The sequence below is a fragment of the Onychostoma macrolepis genome, chromosome 02, assembly GCF_012432095.1.
Source record: "Onychostoma macrolepis isolate SWU-2019 chromosome 02, ASM1243209v1, whole genome shotgun sequence".
NCBI classification, from domain to species: Eukaryota; Metazoa; Chordata; class Actinopteri; order Cypriniformes; family Cyprinidae; genus Onychostoma; species Onychostoma macrolepis.
The window spans coordinates 24,632,551-24,646,488 of NC_081156.1; the positions used below are offsets into that span (position 1 = coordinate 24,632,551).

At 35.3% G+C, this 13,938-nt stretch overlaps 1 protein-coding gene across 2 annotated transcripts; it reads right to left on the bottom strand.

Moving 5' to 3' along the window:
- Positions 1 to 593: 593 nt before the first annotated feature.
- On the bottom strand, positions 594 to 11,092 carry slc7a8b (solute carrier family 7 member 8b). 2 transcript variants are annotated; one of them, XM_058751154.1, is made up of 11 exons: positions 10,903 to 11,092; positions 8,750 to 8,954; positions 8,533 to 8,684; positions 4,742 to 4,867; positions 3,424 to 3,577; positions 2,921 to 3,044; positions 2,654 to 2,757; positions 2,442 to 2,538; positions 1,555 to 1,704; positions 1,185 to 1,362; positions 594 to 1,047 (listed from the first exon to the last, which is right to left on the bottom strand). In XM_058751154.1, the coding sequence occupies exons 1-11, from the start codon at positions 11,024 to 11,026 to the stop codon at positions 953 to 955; spliced, it is 1,509 nt and encodes a 502-aa protein (XP_058607137.1). In that variant the 5' UTR covers positions 11,027 to 11,092; the 3' UTR covers positions 594 to 952. The 2 variants fall into 2 exon arrangements, with proteins under 2 accessions (XP_058607137.1, XP_058607146.1); XM_058751163.1 differs by lacking the exon at positions 594 to 1,047 and having other exon boundaries at positions 1,220 to 1,376.
- Positions 11,093 to 13,938: the final 2,846 nt, after the last annotated feature.

Here is a 13,938-nt window from a genome sequence, read left to right on the forward strand (position 1 = left end):
TCATACTGTTTTAAACATTGTGGGATCTGTAGAACAACAGCACATTGTATAATGTATTATATATTGAATTTAACGAGTAGATGTCACACATTCTGGTCAATTCTAAATTACTACCATAGTTGACTTAAATTCTGAACTTTGCTTTAGTTTTTATTAAATGGACTAATTTAAACATATCACCTTTCACCTTGATGAAGACCTGTGTGCTGAGATGAGTCAGTTTAAAATAAAGAATACATTCTCCAATGATTAAATAGTGGTTTAACTTACCTACACTACTATAGATACATGGCCCAAAATGTAACATAATTCTGAGCATGTTTTGTTGTCCTTGTCTAACATGAAAGCAGGGTGTAGGATGTGGGTTATATAACACAGCAGGCTATTCTTCCTATTTACTCCTAAATTACAGACATTTTCCATGCTGGCAAGATTCCATGCTGGTAAATAACACACATTCAAAACAGATTTCTTTCTTTCTCTCTCCTCATTTGCTGTTTGTGTTGTTTTGGGTCATAATTTATTTTCAAGTCTGAAATGTGAATAAAAATTAAACATTTGCATACACAAAAATGCAAAAAATGTATCTTCAGTATTATTCAACCATTTTATTATAGAGTATAAAATGTAGGGAATACAAACACCAGAGACGAGAATACAATGAAGAGAACACAATAATATGCGCAATATAAAAATACAAAATTATCTGTAACAGTCACAGCAACAATATTTTTATTGCATCTAATAATCTTGCCAATTGGTGGCAGTATTGCACCTAGAATGTTTAAGGCCAGTCTTTCAAATGAAAAATACTTTTTTTAGCTATTGCATTATCCTCCACACTATGTGCATGTTTGTTTTGCATTTTCATAACCTACCAAATTCATATTGCTTAAGTTTAGCTGATGAATGAATATCTATCAATGAATTAGTAAATGTACTTCTTGTAATCCTATCCAGCTTCGTCTTCATCTTCATTTCCATCTTCACTGCCCTCAGCCGGATATACCACCATGAACAACTTCTGCCCCAAGTGTGTCAGTTTAGCTGTAGACAGACAACAGCAGATGGAGTAGCCTCTGTAGGCCTCATTCACAATCTGTTTAGTCTAATGCAAATATAGCTGACATTTGTAAATCGTTTTCATCCATCAATATTAGCTGAGATTTAAGATAAGACCATACCAACAAATGAGTTGAAGCCCTTGGGCTTGTTGTCCCAATAGATGCCAAATAAATACACAGGAACACCTGACAACATAATGGCCAGACCAATGCAACACACCACAGGCTCCGAGTACAGAGAGAAGATCAGCAGGAATGCCCAGAAAATCAGGAAAATTACTGGCCACGCCAAGCTCACCTGTGGAGTAAAACCTGTTGATTTTGTTAAAGCACTACAAATGTACAGTACCCCCTCCCCCACCCAAAAAAGAAGAAAAAGAAATCTGTAATTATACATCATTACTGTTCTCAGCAAATGCTGAGCTCTGACAGCTCTTGAGGTTTAACGCTGTCAAAACTACAAAATAAAGTCAATAGGATTCAGCCTTACCTTGATTGGTCGATGTATGTCTGGTTCTTTGATGCGAAGCACAATCTGCCCAGCAACAGTGACCCCATAAAACAGGTAGTTGATAAAGCCAACGTAGTTGATGAGGGTGTATATGTCACTGGTGCACAACATCAGCAGAGTTGATATACACTATCAAATAAACCAGTATTTGATTTGAATATAAGCACCTACCAATACATTGTATATAATTTACAAAAATAAAGATTTTTAGATTATTTAAAGGAATAGTTCCCTCACCTACAGGCCATCCATGTAGATGAGTTTGTTTCTTCATCGGAACAGATTTGGAGAAATTTAGCATTACCTCAGTCTATTAGTGAGAAACAAATGATTTTAACTTTAAAACAATTGACTTCGGCCAAAACAACAGTCCATGATCCATACTAACGCTTACTCCAGTAGAAAAATCCATCCCCTGTTGTCCTCTCACATCAAAATCCACCAACATATTTGTTTAGAAATGTTTTTGCTTGTAAATGTTGCTTGATCTGTGCATATTTTTCTCCTGATTCAGACAAGATTACTTTTTCACTGGAGAAAGCAGTATTTTGGATAGAGTACTCATATTTCAGCTGAAAGCAACAGTTTGAAGCTAAAAATGTCTTAATAAATTTATTACGAACACAGCTTTTTGCTTCACAAGATGTTAAATGACTATAGTCGTGTAGATTACTTCTGATGTTTTTATCAGCTGTTTGGACTCTGACGGCACCCATTCACTGCAGAGGATCCACTGGTGAGCAAGTGATTCCTCCAAATCAGTTCCAATGAAGAAACAAACTCAGCTATTTCTGGATGGCCTGAGGGTGAGTACATTTTAATTTTTGGGTGAACTATTCCTTTAAGGAACAAAATAAAGAGCTCACAGAGAAAAGCAAAGCTGGGATGGGTGTACAGCGGTTCACATGAATCATTGCCAACAGACGGGGAAGATGCCCTTCCCTCGCACCTGCAAAGAATAACCTGAGAAAGAACAACTGTCAAGCTGTCAAGCTGATAATACAAAGAAATCCATTGACATTAAAATACAATGCAAACTGAAAGAGTAATTGTGCAATGACATGGCATCAAGACTGACCTAGATGATGTGAAAAGGGACCCATTAACCCCTCCGAAGGTGGACAGAGCCACAGAGATGGGCATGATCCATGACATCACCCCAAGCAGCTTTTCACCAAATGTCTGATGGAGATTAAAGAGAAAAAGAAGGCAAGGTTTCTAGAGGTAAGCAGACATTCAGCAAAAACGTCAGATGGCTCAGTCCGATCTGCTGATGAATAGGCCGTTTCATTTCCTGATGAAGGAAGAACTCAATAAGCATCTTAATTTGAGCAGAGTAACTCACCACAGCAACAGCATTGGAGGCCATCAGCTCCTGAGGGCTCATAGCTGTAACATATGCAATATTTGCAGATACATAGATGAAAGTAACCAGAGGGATTGAGATGAAGATTGCACGAGGCAGGTTTCTGTAAAAAGAGAGTTAAAACCTGGGTTGAATCTCGATTGTAAGTCTTGGCCAAACCTTTACTCCCCAGAGCAGCAATACTTTGGTATTTAAAAGGCATTATAAAAACATTTATGATATTTACGACACCCCAGTAGTTGTACAGAAATGATCGTTGTAGCCTACATAAATGATCTACTAACCTCTGCACATTCTCAGAAAAACTAAATGTTGCCATTTACGTTTTTGTCTTAAGCGTTTCTCATAAAATGCCACAATTATTGCCAATTATTGCATAAAATAATCTCAGAGAAACACGAGAAAGACAAAGCTGGGAGTTTTTTTATTTTGTGATAAAGACATCTCTCACTGTACATTTTCCCTGAAAAATGGCAGTGTACCTGTAGGGGTCAATGAGCTCTTCTGTTACATAATTAAGAAAGTTCCAGCCTGCATAAGCGAAGGAGCCCTGAAGGAAAGCGAGTGCAATGCGGCCCATGTCATAGGGCTGGAGAGGATGAAATGCATGTTCTGGCTCCAACCAATAAAAATGACCTGGAGACACAAGACAGAGAAGCATTTTATGTGCTATGCCTGAATTAATATGCAGAGAGCGTCCAAATGAATGGAGAAAGTGGTATTAAGTACTGCATAATCAATTTAATTCTTCATTTCTTTTCATCACATTTATTGCAGGGAAGCATAGTATGCATTGTAAAACACTCTTATTTAACCAAAGTACAGTTTCCATTATCAAAATCAATAGTTCTTTCTTTGACTCTTTTAAAAGGAAGACATTCAAAGTTCCTTTTTTGTCTTTGGGATATTAGACACATTAAAGCAGCAGACTACAAACGGCCCAGCATGACTTAGACAGCATTGTCTGTGCTTAATGGATTTATACTCTTTTGTTTATAGTGCAAAAATGGGTCAAAAATGAAAAGTATGCCTATGTAATACTCTTAGCTTAACGCCTGCCCTCTTATATTCAAGCCCTTTATGTTCACATCTAATACGAGTGAGACAAGCCAAACACAGATTTTATTGTTTTCTTGTACTGTATACTTGTACTGCATCTTTTTATCAATATAGATATATATATGCTACCATTCAAATGTTTTTTAATACTTTTATTCAGCAAGGTTGCAGTAAAGACATGTATAATCTTACATAAGATTTCTATTTTAAATAAATGCTGTTCTTTGAACTTTTCATTCATCACGGCTTTCATGAACTCTCAGAAAAATTGCACAAATCTCACTCTCTATGAAATTCCATTATTTGAATCAGCACATCTTCAAATGCCCACCATTTTATGCTGATAATGCAGAAAGAATTAAGGCACATGTTCTGGAAATGTCAAGAACTAAATACATTTTGGAATAATAAATTTGTGCTGTTGTCATCAATTTTAAAGAAAAAACTTGACTGTTTGGTGATTAATGGTGAAGTTGATTTGAAAGAAAGAAAATGGCTTTAATATTTATGACTGCAGCTAAGACATGTAGTTTATATCAAACATTTGGAAAACAGCAACTAAACAAAAATAATGCTGGAATGATTTATTGTCAGATATGCAGCCAAAAAAAGCAAAATATAAAGAGGCAACCTGACAAATTTGTTAAAATATGGAAAACAATATCTTTGAAATATGAGTTAAATGTATTTATGAGGGATGTTAACGAATGTATGGATATGCACTATAGACTTATAAGTTACCCTTGCAGATCTGCACAACGCCCATGATGATGATGAGGCAGAGGGCGAGAAGTTTGCCTGTGGTAAACACATCCTGTACACGCGTCGCCCAGCGGACACTGAAGCAGTTAATCCAAGTTAACAGCACTATAAACAAAAGAACAATTTATAAACATTCAAATTTATATTGATGGCAGTAACCAGAAGTTACATTAAATGAAGAATGAAGTCTGTCATATATATATACACTCTAAAAAAAATGGTGCTATATAGCACTAAAGGTGGAGGAACCACTTTTGGTGCTATATAGCACCATATCTTTAAAGGTGCTATACCTTTGTCGAATAGCGCTATGTAGAACCAAGAGGTGCCATATTATATTGTATTTCTTCAACAAAAATGGTGCTAAACAGCACTTGCAGTGGTTCTTTGGCTCGTAAAGAACCTTTAAAGAGGCTTAACAGGTTCTTTGTACGGCAGGGGTGCTTAATCACCCCAAAGAACCACTGAAAAACTGCTGAAGAACCATACAGGAGCTTAACAGGTTCTGTATATGGTAGCGGTGCTATAGCCCCTCAGTCATGCCAAAGAACCGGTGAAGAACCGCTGAAGCACCAAGATTTGGTGCTATACAGCACCAAAAGTGGTTCCCCTATGATTACGAGCCAAAGAACCACTTTTAGAGCTATATAGCACCATTTTCTTTTAGAGTGTACTGTCCAACTTAAAATTCAGACAAAACAAGCTGCTGTTTGAAAATACTTAATACTGTTACTGCAACAGCTTTAGATTAAAGAACGAAAACAAAGCAAGAACTGCCAACAGGTTTAAGCTTCAACAGTGATTAAAGTTGCCAGACAACACTGTTCAACGGCTTTGGAAAAGCCAAGGACACGTGGTCTACAAACACTCTCAATATGTACAATTTGAGCTCTTGCAAGAGAACACCCTGTATGATCCAGACCTGTATGAACAAGCTCTTTGGAAGCCCTCCCATTATGAGTCACAAAGCTGACATCATTCAGTTCATTAACCACAATTATATATTAACACATCACAAGCCAACACAAAGAGGTTATGAAAAGCCACTTTTCTGATTCAAAGTGCTAAATTCAAAGTACACCCCCTCTGAATAAATATAAAAGATGTATTTTTCTTAATGATCACTGATATAATTCATGGAACGATGGTAAAATTGAAATGTATTAAACATATACTTGCAGAAATTGCAGAAATGAGTACACCCTAGATTTAATTCAGCAAATGTATAATATTCTAGTACTTAGTATGTCCTCCAGAAATTGCTCTGACCCTTCTTGGCACTGAGTGTACAAGTGTACAAATTTTCACATCTGTCCCGTTTAACTCCTGGAGGATGACCTCCTTAAATGCTCTGGTCTTTACTGGGGAGTTTTGCTCAGCTCGTCTCTACAGAATCCACCACAGCTGCTCAAGAGCGTTAAGATTGAGTGAAATACATGTCCACTGAAGGATTTTCACCTTGGGAGAATGAATATCTTCATTGTCATGACAGCATTGATAAAGCACAACTCCCTCATCCCTATATAAGAGCTTTACTACCACTGAACGTCACTGTGGGTACCAAGCACTTCTCACTGTACTCCTCCTCTAGCAACACCAGAACATTTTGGATGCTTTTGGATCCGAAATGATTGACTTGGTCTCTTGAGACCAGAGTATGGATTCCCAGAAGTCTCTATTTTGTAAATATGGGCCTTGGAAGAGGTCAAATGAGTTTATTTTGCTTTGGCTACATAGGTAATTCTAGTGGTGACAATAACCATGCATGTCACTTCTGCAGGCTGCGTCATACTCTGAGATAAAGTGTCACTTTTTTTCATAGCTTTTGCTGGCTCTGAGACACTTGCATGTTATTTCTCAAAAAATCACTCATCACTAAATGAAAACTTAAAATGAAGACCTGATTATTTCAGAAGCCTTGTCACAAGTCCATTGTTTTTGAATGTTGGTGCTACTTCTGCTATATTTTCACACTTAAAACAATAATTTGGTATTCCTCTTGTAACATTGTCCTCTTTTATGCTAAGAAATAGGTCAACTGGCAGTTCTTTCCCAAGTGGTTCCACTGCTGCCAGCATTATGATTCAGTGAGCTATATAACAATTTTAATTGTCAGGAAATGACTTGTCTTTAAAGGTTTTGGTTCAATATTTTACCTGTTGATCAAAAATAGCCTTAAACCTATACACATTTTTTTATTTATTTAATCATTTTCAGGAGGGTGTACTCATTTTTTCAACACAACATTTTATCACTTTGATAAGAAAATCTTATTTTGCTGAATAATTTTGACATTCTTCTTTAGTAATTGATCAAGCAGGCTTGCTGGAACATTATATCTCCAAAGAACCCTAACATGTCTTCTAAGTAAAGAGTAACTGCTGAATTTGTTAAGTTTTAGAGGGGGTGTACTCATTTATGCTGTGCACCGTATATGAAGCATCTAAGAATTCATAATACAACTTGTGTGTGTTACTTCAAGAGAGCAACTATACATTTGTGTTGTTTTGCTTTCTTTTAAATTCATTAATTTAGCATTTAATCATTTTATTATTCCATTTAATCATATAATCATTTATAATCATTTTAAGGCATTTATGTACTAATTTCATTGATTCATTAATTGATTAGTCATTTATGTTATGAAGCATTTGGTATAACACTACTTGTTGGATGTGTGTTTGTCAGACAAAGTCTGAGCATTGATCCACAAGCAACTAAGTCTATTCAATAAACTCTGGTTCTTTTTTTAAATTATCATCATTACTTTGTCTCCTGTTTCTGCTCTTCACTGACTTTTCTCAGTCAGCTTCTTGGCTGATTAAGTTAATAAAGTTTTGGGTACCAGAATGAAGGATTTAGGAATATTTTGGGTATCTTGTCTGGTTTTGGGTACCAGACAAGACTTGCTGCTAACAGATATTTTCTGACAGGATCTGGCATCTGGGGCTGGATCTGATATTTCTGGCATGGAGCCATGATCTTACTAATATATATATATATATATTATATAAATACATATATGAAGAGTTCAGATGCAAAAGTCTCTAAGTGCCATTTGAAATTTTCTTCTAAATTGAGCATTTTTATCAGGCTCCTATGTGTAGGTTCAGTAGTTTCACTTTAATGGCAGTGAATAGGTTGTTTTCATTGCTATTAAAGTAAAATAACTGAACATAAACATAAGAGTCTGAGAAAATGCAAATTTTAGATGAAAATTTCAGATTATTAGAGGCTTTTGCATCTAAACTGGTCATATATATATATATATATATATATATATATATATATATATTTGACCAGTTTAGATGCAAAGCCTCTATATAATATATATATATATATATATATATATATATATATATATATATATAAATCAGACTATTTTATGATTACTTTTAGATTATTTTGACCCAACTCATTTAAAAGCTTATACCATATTGATACTGAAAATATATTCCATTTGTTAGGAAATGAAAAAGAACAATTAGGGAGAATCAATACATTATGAATAAATTATAATTTATTGCTGTTGTGTGTAATCATGTAATCAATAAAAAGTAACTGTAGTCTGATTTCAAATATTTTACAATGTAATAATCTAATTACAAGTACTTAATTTTTGGAATCTGATTATGTAATCCAGATTACATGTTACTACAGCTACTGCCCAGCACCACTACCTACATGCAGGATGCTCTTGGATAAAATGTTGTGTCATGGACAATGTAATGTAGTCCCAAAGCATGTTTTAATTGTCAGCCTTTACTCACGCAGGCAGACGGCGGCGAGCAGACCCAGCGCTCTCTCTGGAGGGAAGCAGGAAGGGAAGAGAGGCTGCAATGCGTAATTGGCAAATGTGAGGGCAATCACAGCCTGGCTAGTTGGATAGATCACCAACACTGCAATCCACAGCCTTAGAAACCTATTCAAAAGACAAGCCCTGTAAGACCTCACATTACATTATCTAAATAAATGAGTCCGTCTTACCCAGCTAGTCCTCCGAAGATGTCCTTAACATAGGAATAGTCTCCACCTGACTTTGGGATCGTGACTCCCAGTTCAGCATAGCACAGAGCACTGATGGTAGTGATGACTCCAGTGAGAGTCCACACTATGAGAGCCAGACCCACTGAGCTGCAATTTTCCAAAACACCCTTTGGACTTACAAAGATCCCAGACCCAATAATGTTTCCTGGGAAAATGAGAACAAACAGGCGAGAAGAGTTAACAGAAGGACTTGAATGTAGCTTTTTGATGATTTTGTCTGAAAGAAAGTAAATCCCCACTGTCTTGTTTCAGTATTTAAAAGAAAGCCTTCCCAGATAAGTGGAAGCTGTTAGGCCAACTCTCTAATGCCAGTGTGGTTTTGAATTTTTTTTTAAGATTTTTGGCGTTTTGTCTTTATTTTGATAGGACAGATAGTTGACAAGAAGCCTAGTGGGAGAAAGGGGGGTCCACAAGCCAGGACTCGAACTCAGGAACTGGGGGGAACAGTTATTTGAAATTTTAATAATAAGAGACTTCTTTCAGCAACATAAAAACTCGTACTGACTCCAAACCTTTGAACAGTAGTGTGTATCTTATAAAATTCGTTGTCTCTGTGTTCTGTGCTTCTTTGCACATGCATCAAACTGTGTTCTTCTCTTGCACAAGGTTTTCTTCAGTGCTTTGTGACCTTGAGGGTTGGTTTCAACCAGTCTGGTAAAATATTAAGAATGCTCGTTGTTAACACCTGTTGAGCAGTGAAAAGTTCCTTTGTTTAGAGATGGAATTCTCAAGAGATTTGGAAAAAAAATAAAGACAAGGGGAGAATGAAATAAGCCGTTTTGCCACTTGTACTACAGAAGCCCTGAACAACTTGATTATTTTTTTTTTTTTACTGAGGTACCTTCCTAAGTCCCTTTCCTCCATTATTTATTTTTGCACAAAATAAATCAATTCCTTTATATTAATTTCATATTAATTAAATATTAATTTATTGTCCTTGCAAATGAAAAAAAAAAAAAAGATAAAGAAGAAAATATGAAACAATTTAACAAAAACAAACATCTGTAAAGTACAATATGTAAATAAATGCAGGGGGGAAAAGGAAATTTATATATATATATATACACACACACACACACACACACACACACACACACACAGTACATATATATACATACATGTGTTTCAGGGCTTACCATACAAGGTAATTCTTAGGTTTATCAATCTGAATATTAAATATTAATCAGAGGTTTGAAAAACAGTTGTTGCCAATGCTTTAAGTATCACTGTTTTGGGGTTTTATCCCAAGCTACAACAGGAACAGACATGACATGGAAATATAATTATCCAATTTATTACACTTTCAAAAACCTAAACCTCCAAGTTTTTTGACAACAGAGATCCTTAACCAACATCCTACTTTTGAGTGTAAAACTTGAGGCCTTAAAACCAAATAATTCCACAAATGATCTCACACACACATATATTACTGCCAAAACAACAGTACCTGTTAATGGACAACACAGGTAGATAGTGACCCGACCTGCTGTAACCCAAACACCTACTGACAGATTAAATCTCAGATAACGCGCATTAACCCAGCAGTGAGGTAACTGGCACAGACATGCTGGTGAGCTTCTTGCATTCAAGTCTAAATTACATGCCGAGTAGTGACCCAGTTTAGGTTTAAACTTGCTACCTAACACCAGACTCCTACTGAGAAATCTCTTCACTGTTTATAATCCTTACTTGGGCCCTACCTGTGCTTCAGCTCCACGCTGTGTTTGTTCTGGATGGAGTTACTTTTCACATGCTTTATTTCTCATTTATACCATATTGATATATTAAAAAAATTTAATGAAATTTTGTCCTTTATGCATATATCCTACACTTAGTATGATGATGGAAGAGGATTTTTGAAAAATGCATTCATGTTTTTTTGGTGCCTTACAATGAAAGCAAAATTGGACCCCTTTCAGTTTCATTGTATGGTCAGTTCTTCAAAATATCATGGATATGCATCAAAATCTCATCTCTAATGAATTCAAGGGACACAAACTATAGGCCTACTTTTATGTACTGCATGCATCTTTCTACCATTTAAAGTGCAAGGAGAATATAAAGAAGAAACAATGCATAAAACACAGACTTACCCACAATAATACCACATGCACTGAGGAGTCCAATCTCTTTCTTCAAGGTCACTGCTGGTTCACCGTCATCGGTGTCTGTGTCCGGCACTGATGCAGCCCTGCGTCGGGCGCCACTGCTGCTCATTTTCACACAGACAGCAGCAACTCTGTGCTTAAGTGTTGATGTTCAGAGTCTCCGTAACTTTATCCTCCCGCCCCAAACTTAATGTGATAATCTGATAAACCCGCCCACAGTGTTCTGGTTTGATCTAGTTTAATAGATGAATGCAACAGAGGCAATATTATGCAACTACAAAGAGATTTAGCATTTAGTAATTTGGTAGCGCAATGGAATCACAATAGTCTTGAAGCACCAAATCTCAACTTAAGGTCAAAATAAATAAATCAATAAATAAATCTGGGTCATAATCAGGCAAATAAAATGATGGCATTTGAATGTTTTTCCTCTTAACCCACACTTACTGATATTAAAAATCAAGACATTAAAAAAATAAAAACCTATTAGGACAGCTTTTTCTGTAAGCAGCAGCGAATTATTTTACAAAAATATTTTTGAAAAAGATATTTAAAAAATGAATATGATGAAATAATTCATTTTTGTTCATAATATGGAACCCCATTTCCGCCACCTAAAAACTTGTGCATTGATAACCAATTATTATAAAATCATTATTGTTCATAAAAGTCACTATGACATAAGTCAAAATTATGATGTGAAAATTTGACATGCCAAAATTACGACAAAAAGAGATGTCAAAATTGAGATTCTGAGTCATAAGGCAAAAAGTCTGTCATAAAATGTAAATTATCACCATTTTTATTTTTACTTTATCTCATAATGATGACATTGCAAAATTATTTTTTTCTCAATTTCAACTTTTTTATTAGCAATGCTTCCATCCAAAGATTCGAATTTAACTTGTGCACAAAACTGGAATATCGCATAAAACATTTGCGAATAAAGCACACTTTCCATCCAACAAGTCGTCACTTCCTGATAAACTGCCACTAAACGGTCACTGCTTTTGTAGATGGATGCCTGCTGTTTGGGAATGCAGTCGTACAAGACAATTATATTGAAATACTTTGATGAACGTTTTTGCCGTCATTTCAGAACAACCAAAACAATATTTCAGTTGCTGTGCAACGAGATCGGTCCACTGCTAGTCAAGTTATCCTGTCCCATCACGCAAAGTCACATTTTTTGATGCGCACGGTGAAATTTATTCGGTAAGCGTGTTTCCACCATAGTTTACGCAAATTTTTTCTTATCGGACAAAATGTTTATCCTACTCGATTGTAAGCATAAGTGTTTTATGCAAAAGTTTAGAATTTATGTGCATCTTGGCATTTCTATCCAGCGTTTTTTCATGCAATATTCCAAAATGCGTGTTCCAAAATACCTAATTAAAATAGGTGAATGGAAACATAGCTATTGACACTTCTCAATTTTAACTTTTTGTCATAATTATGACCTTCTATGTCAATGACTTGGTACGTCACAATGATGCTTTACCAATGCATTTTTTTTTTCCTCATGTGGCAGAAATGGGCCACCATATAGGCTAAAAGTTTTTTTATATGATACTTGGAAGGCTGTGATAAATTATAATCTAATCATTGATTTGTAAATATAGACGGACACACATATGCATGCATAACGGGGCCGTACCAAATTTTTTCAGCACTTCAAAGGGCCAGAATTGTGTTTGCTAGGGGCAATATGACAAAAATTAGCTCTCTGGCCAAAGAACAAAGCTTCAGCTCAGCCAGCCATGCAAATCAATAAGCTTTTTCCTAAAGCTAAATTTTAATTTATTTGTATAGTGCTTTTCACAATGCATACTATTCCAAAGCTGATTTACACACAATAATGTCTTACATGCACTGTAGTGAGCTGCCAAATGCATCAGTGCCAGTGAAGAAACTCCCTAAGATGTTCTAAGTAGCTCTAAGTAGAAGAAACCAAAACTCAGCCGAGGAAGCCCACCTCCTCAGACTGGCACATTTTTAACAATAACCTAAACAATGATGCAATGACTTGTAAAATTTAACTCCAAAGAAATTAGTTAAAGAACAACTGAATAAAATTAAGAGAAGTCACAGACACAAATTACATTCATAATTAAATTAAGACAAAGCAAGGGCCTTTTGTAGTGTCAAACTTTGCTCACCATGAAGACAAGGATCATAATCAATGGTGCTTGAATGGATATTTGTGAATATTCCCTGCATGATGCTAACAAATAGGTTTAGATGTCTTGGCAAACACTCTTGGAGATTTCCCTTGTTCACGAGCTGTACTCTGTTAATGAGAGTTCATGAGTAAACAGAAAACAAAATCAGCACCGATTTCCCTGCCTATAATTGTTTAGCTACAAATTACTTCTCTCTTAAGTACATTCAATAGCAAATGTGACTGTTCTTTTCCTAAAACTATTTAATGTTTATGTAAATTTTATATACTTTATACAGCATTAAAATATTTACGTAAACACTGTGGCTCTGTTTGAGCATCCTGACCAGGCTCAACTACGGCTATCATGATTTCACGATTCATATGGAGTATTTAATAATTTTTTTTTTTTTTAAAAAGGTCAAAATTATAACAAAAATTTACAAAACATAAATTGTCATATAAAGTAGAATCTGTTGATTTCACTTTTTGTGTCAATTGTCTATTTATTCCATAATTGTGACATTATATTATTACTCAATTAAGATTTAGTATGAAAATGATAATTTAAAAATTTACTATAATGTGATCACAATATCTATAAAAAACCTAATTCAAATGATTCTTTAACTTTATTTTGTGTTTTTTCTTTTTTGGTTAATGAATCACACATAACTGTACAATAAGATACAAAAAGAAATGTTTCATGTTAATCAGCACTTCCTGGAGACAGGATGAGTGTTAAGGTGCAATACTGCCACCTATTATGAAGTGTCAACTAGAAATAATTATGAAAAAAGTACAATTTATGAGAAAGGAAGTCGGAAAGTCAAATGTCATAAGTAGTAGTTGCCAATTTT

What these genes read in the sequence shown, in the direction of transcription:
- slc7a8b (XM_058751154.1), bottom strand. Translation starts at nt 11,026, where the DNA reads ATGAGCAGCAGTGGCGCCCGACGCAGGGCTGCATCAGTGCCGGACACA. An exon ending in GAGCTCATTGACCCCTACAG is followed by an intron (nt 3,045 to 3,423) that starts GTACACTGCCAT and finishes CTCTTTTTACAG; the next exon opens with AAACCTGCCTCGTGCAATCT. An exon ending in TCCCTTTTCACATCATCTAG is followed by an intron (nt 2,539 to 2,653) that starts GTCAGTCTTGAT and finishes GTTCTTTCTCAG; the next exon opens with GTTATTCTTTGCAGGTGCGA.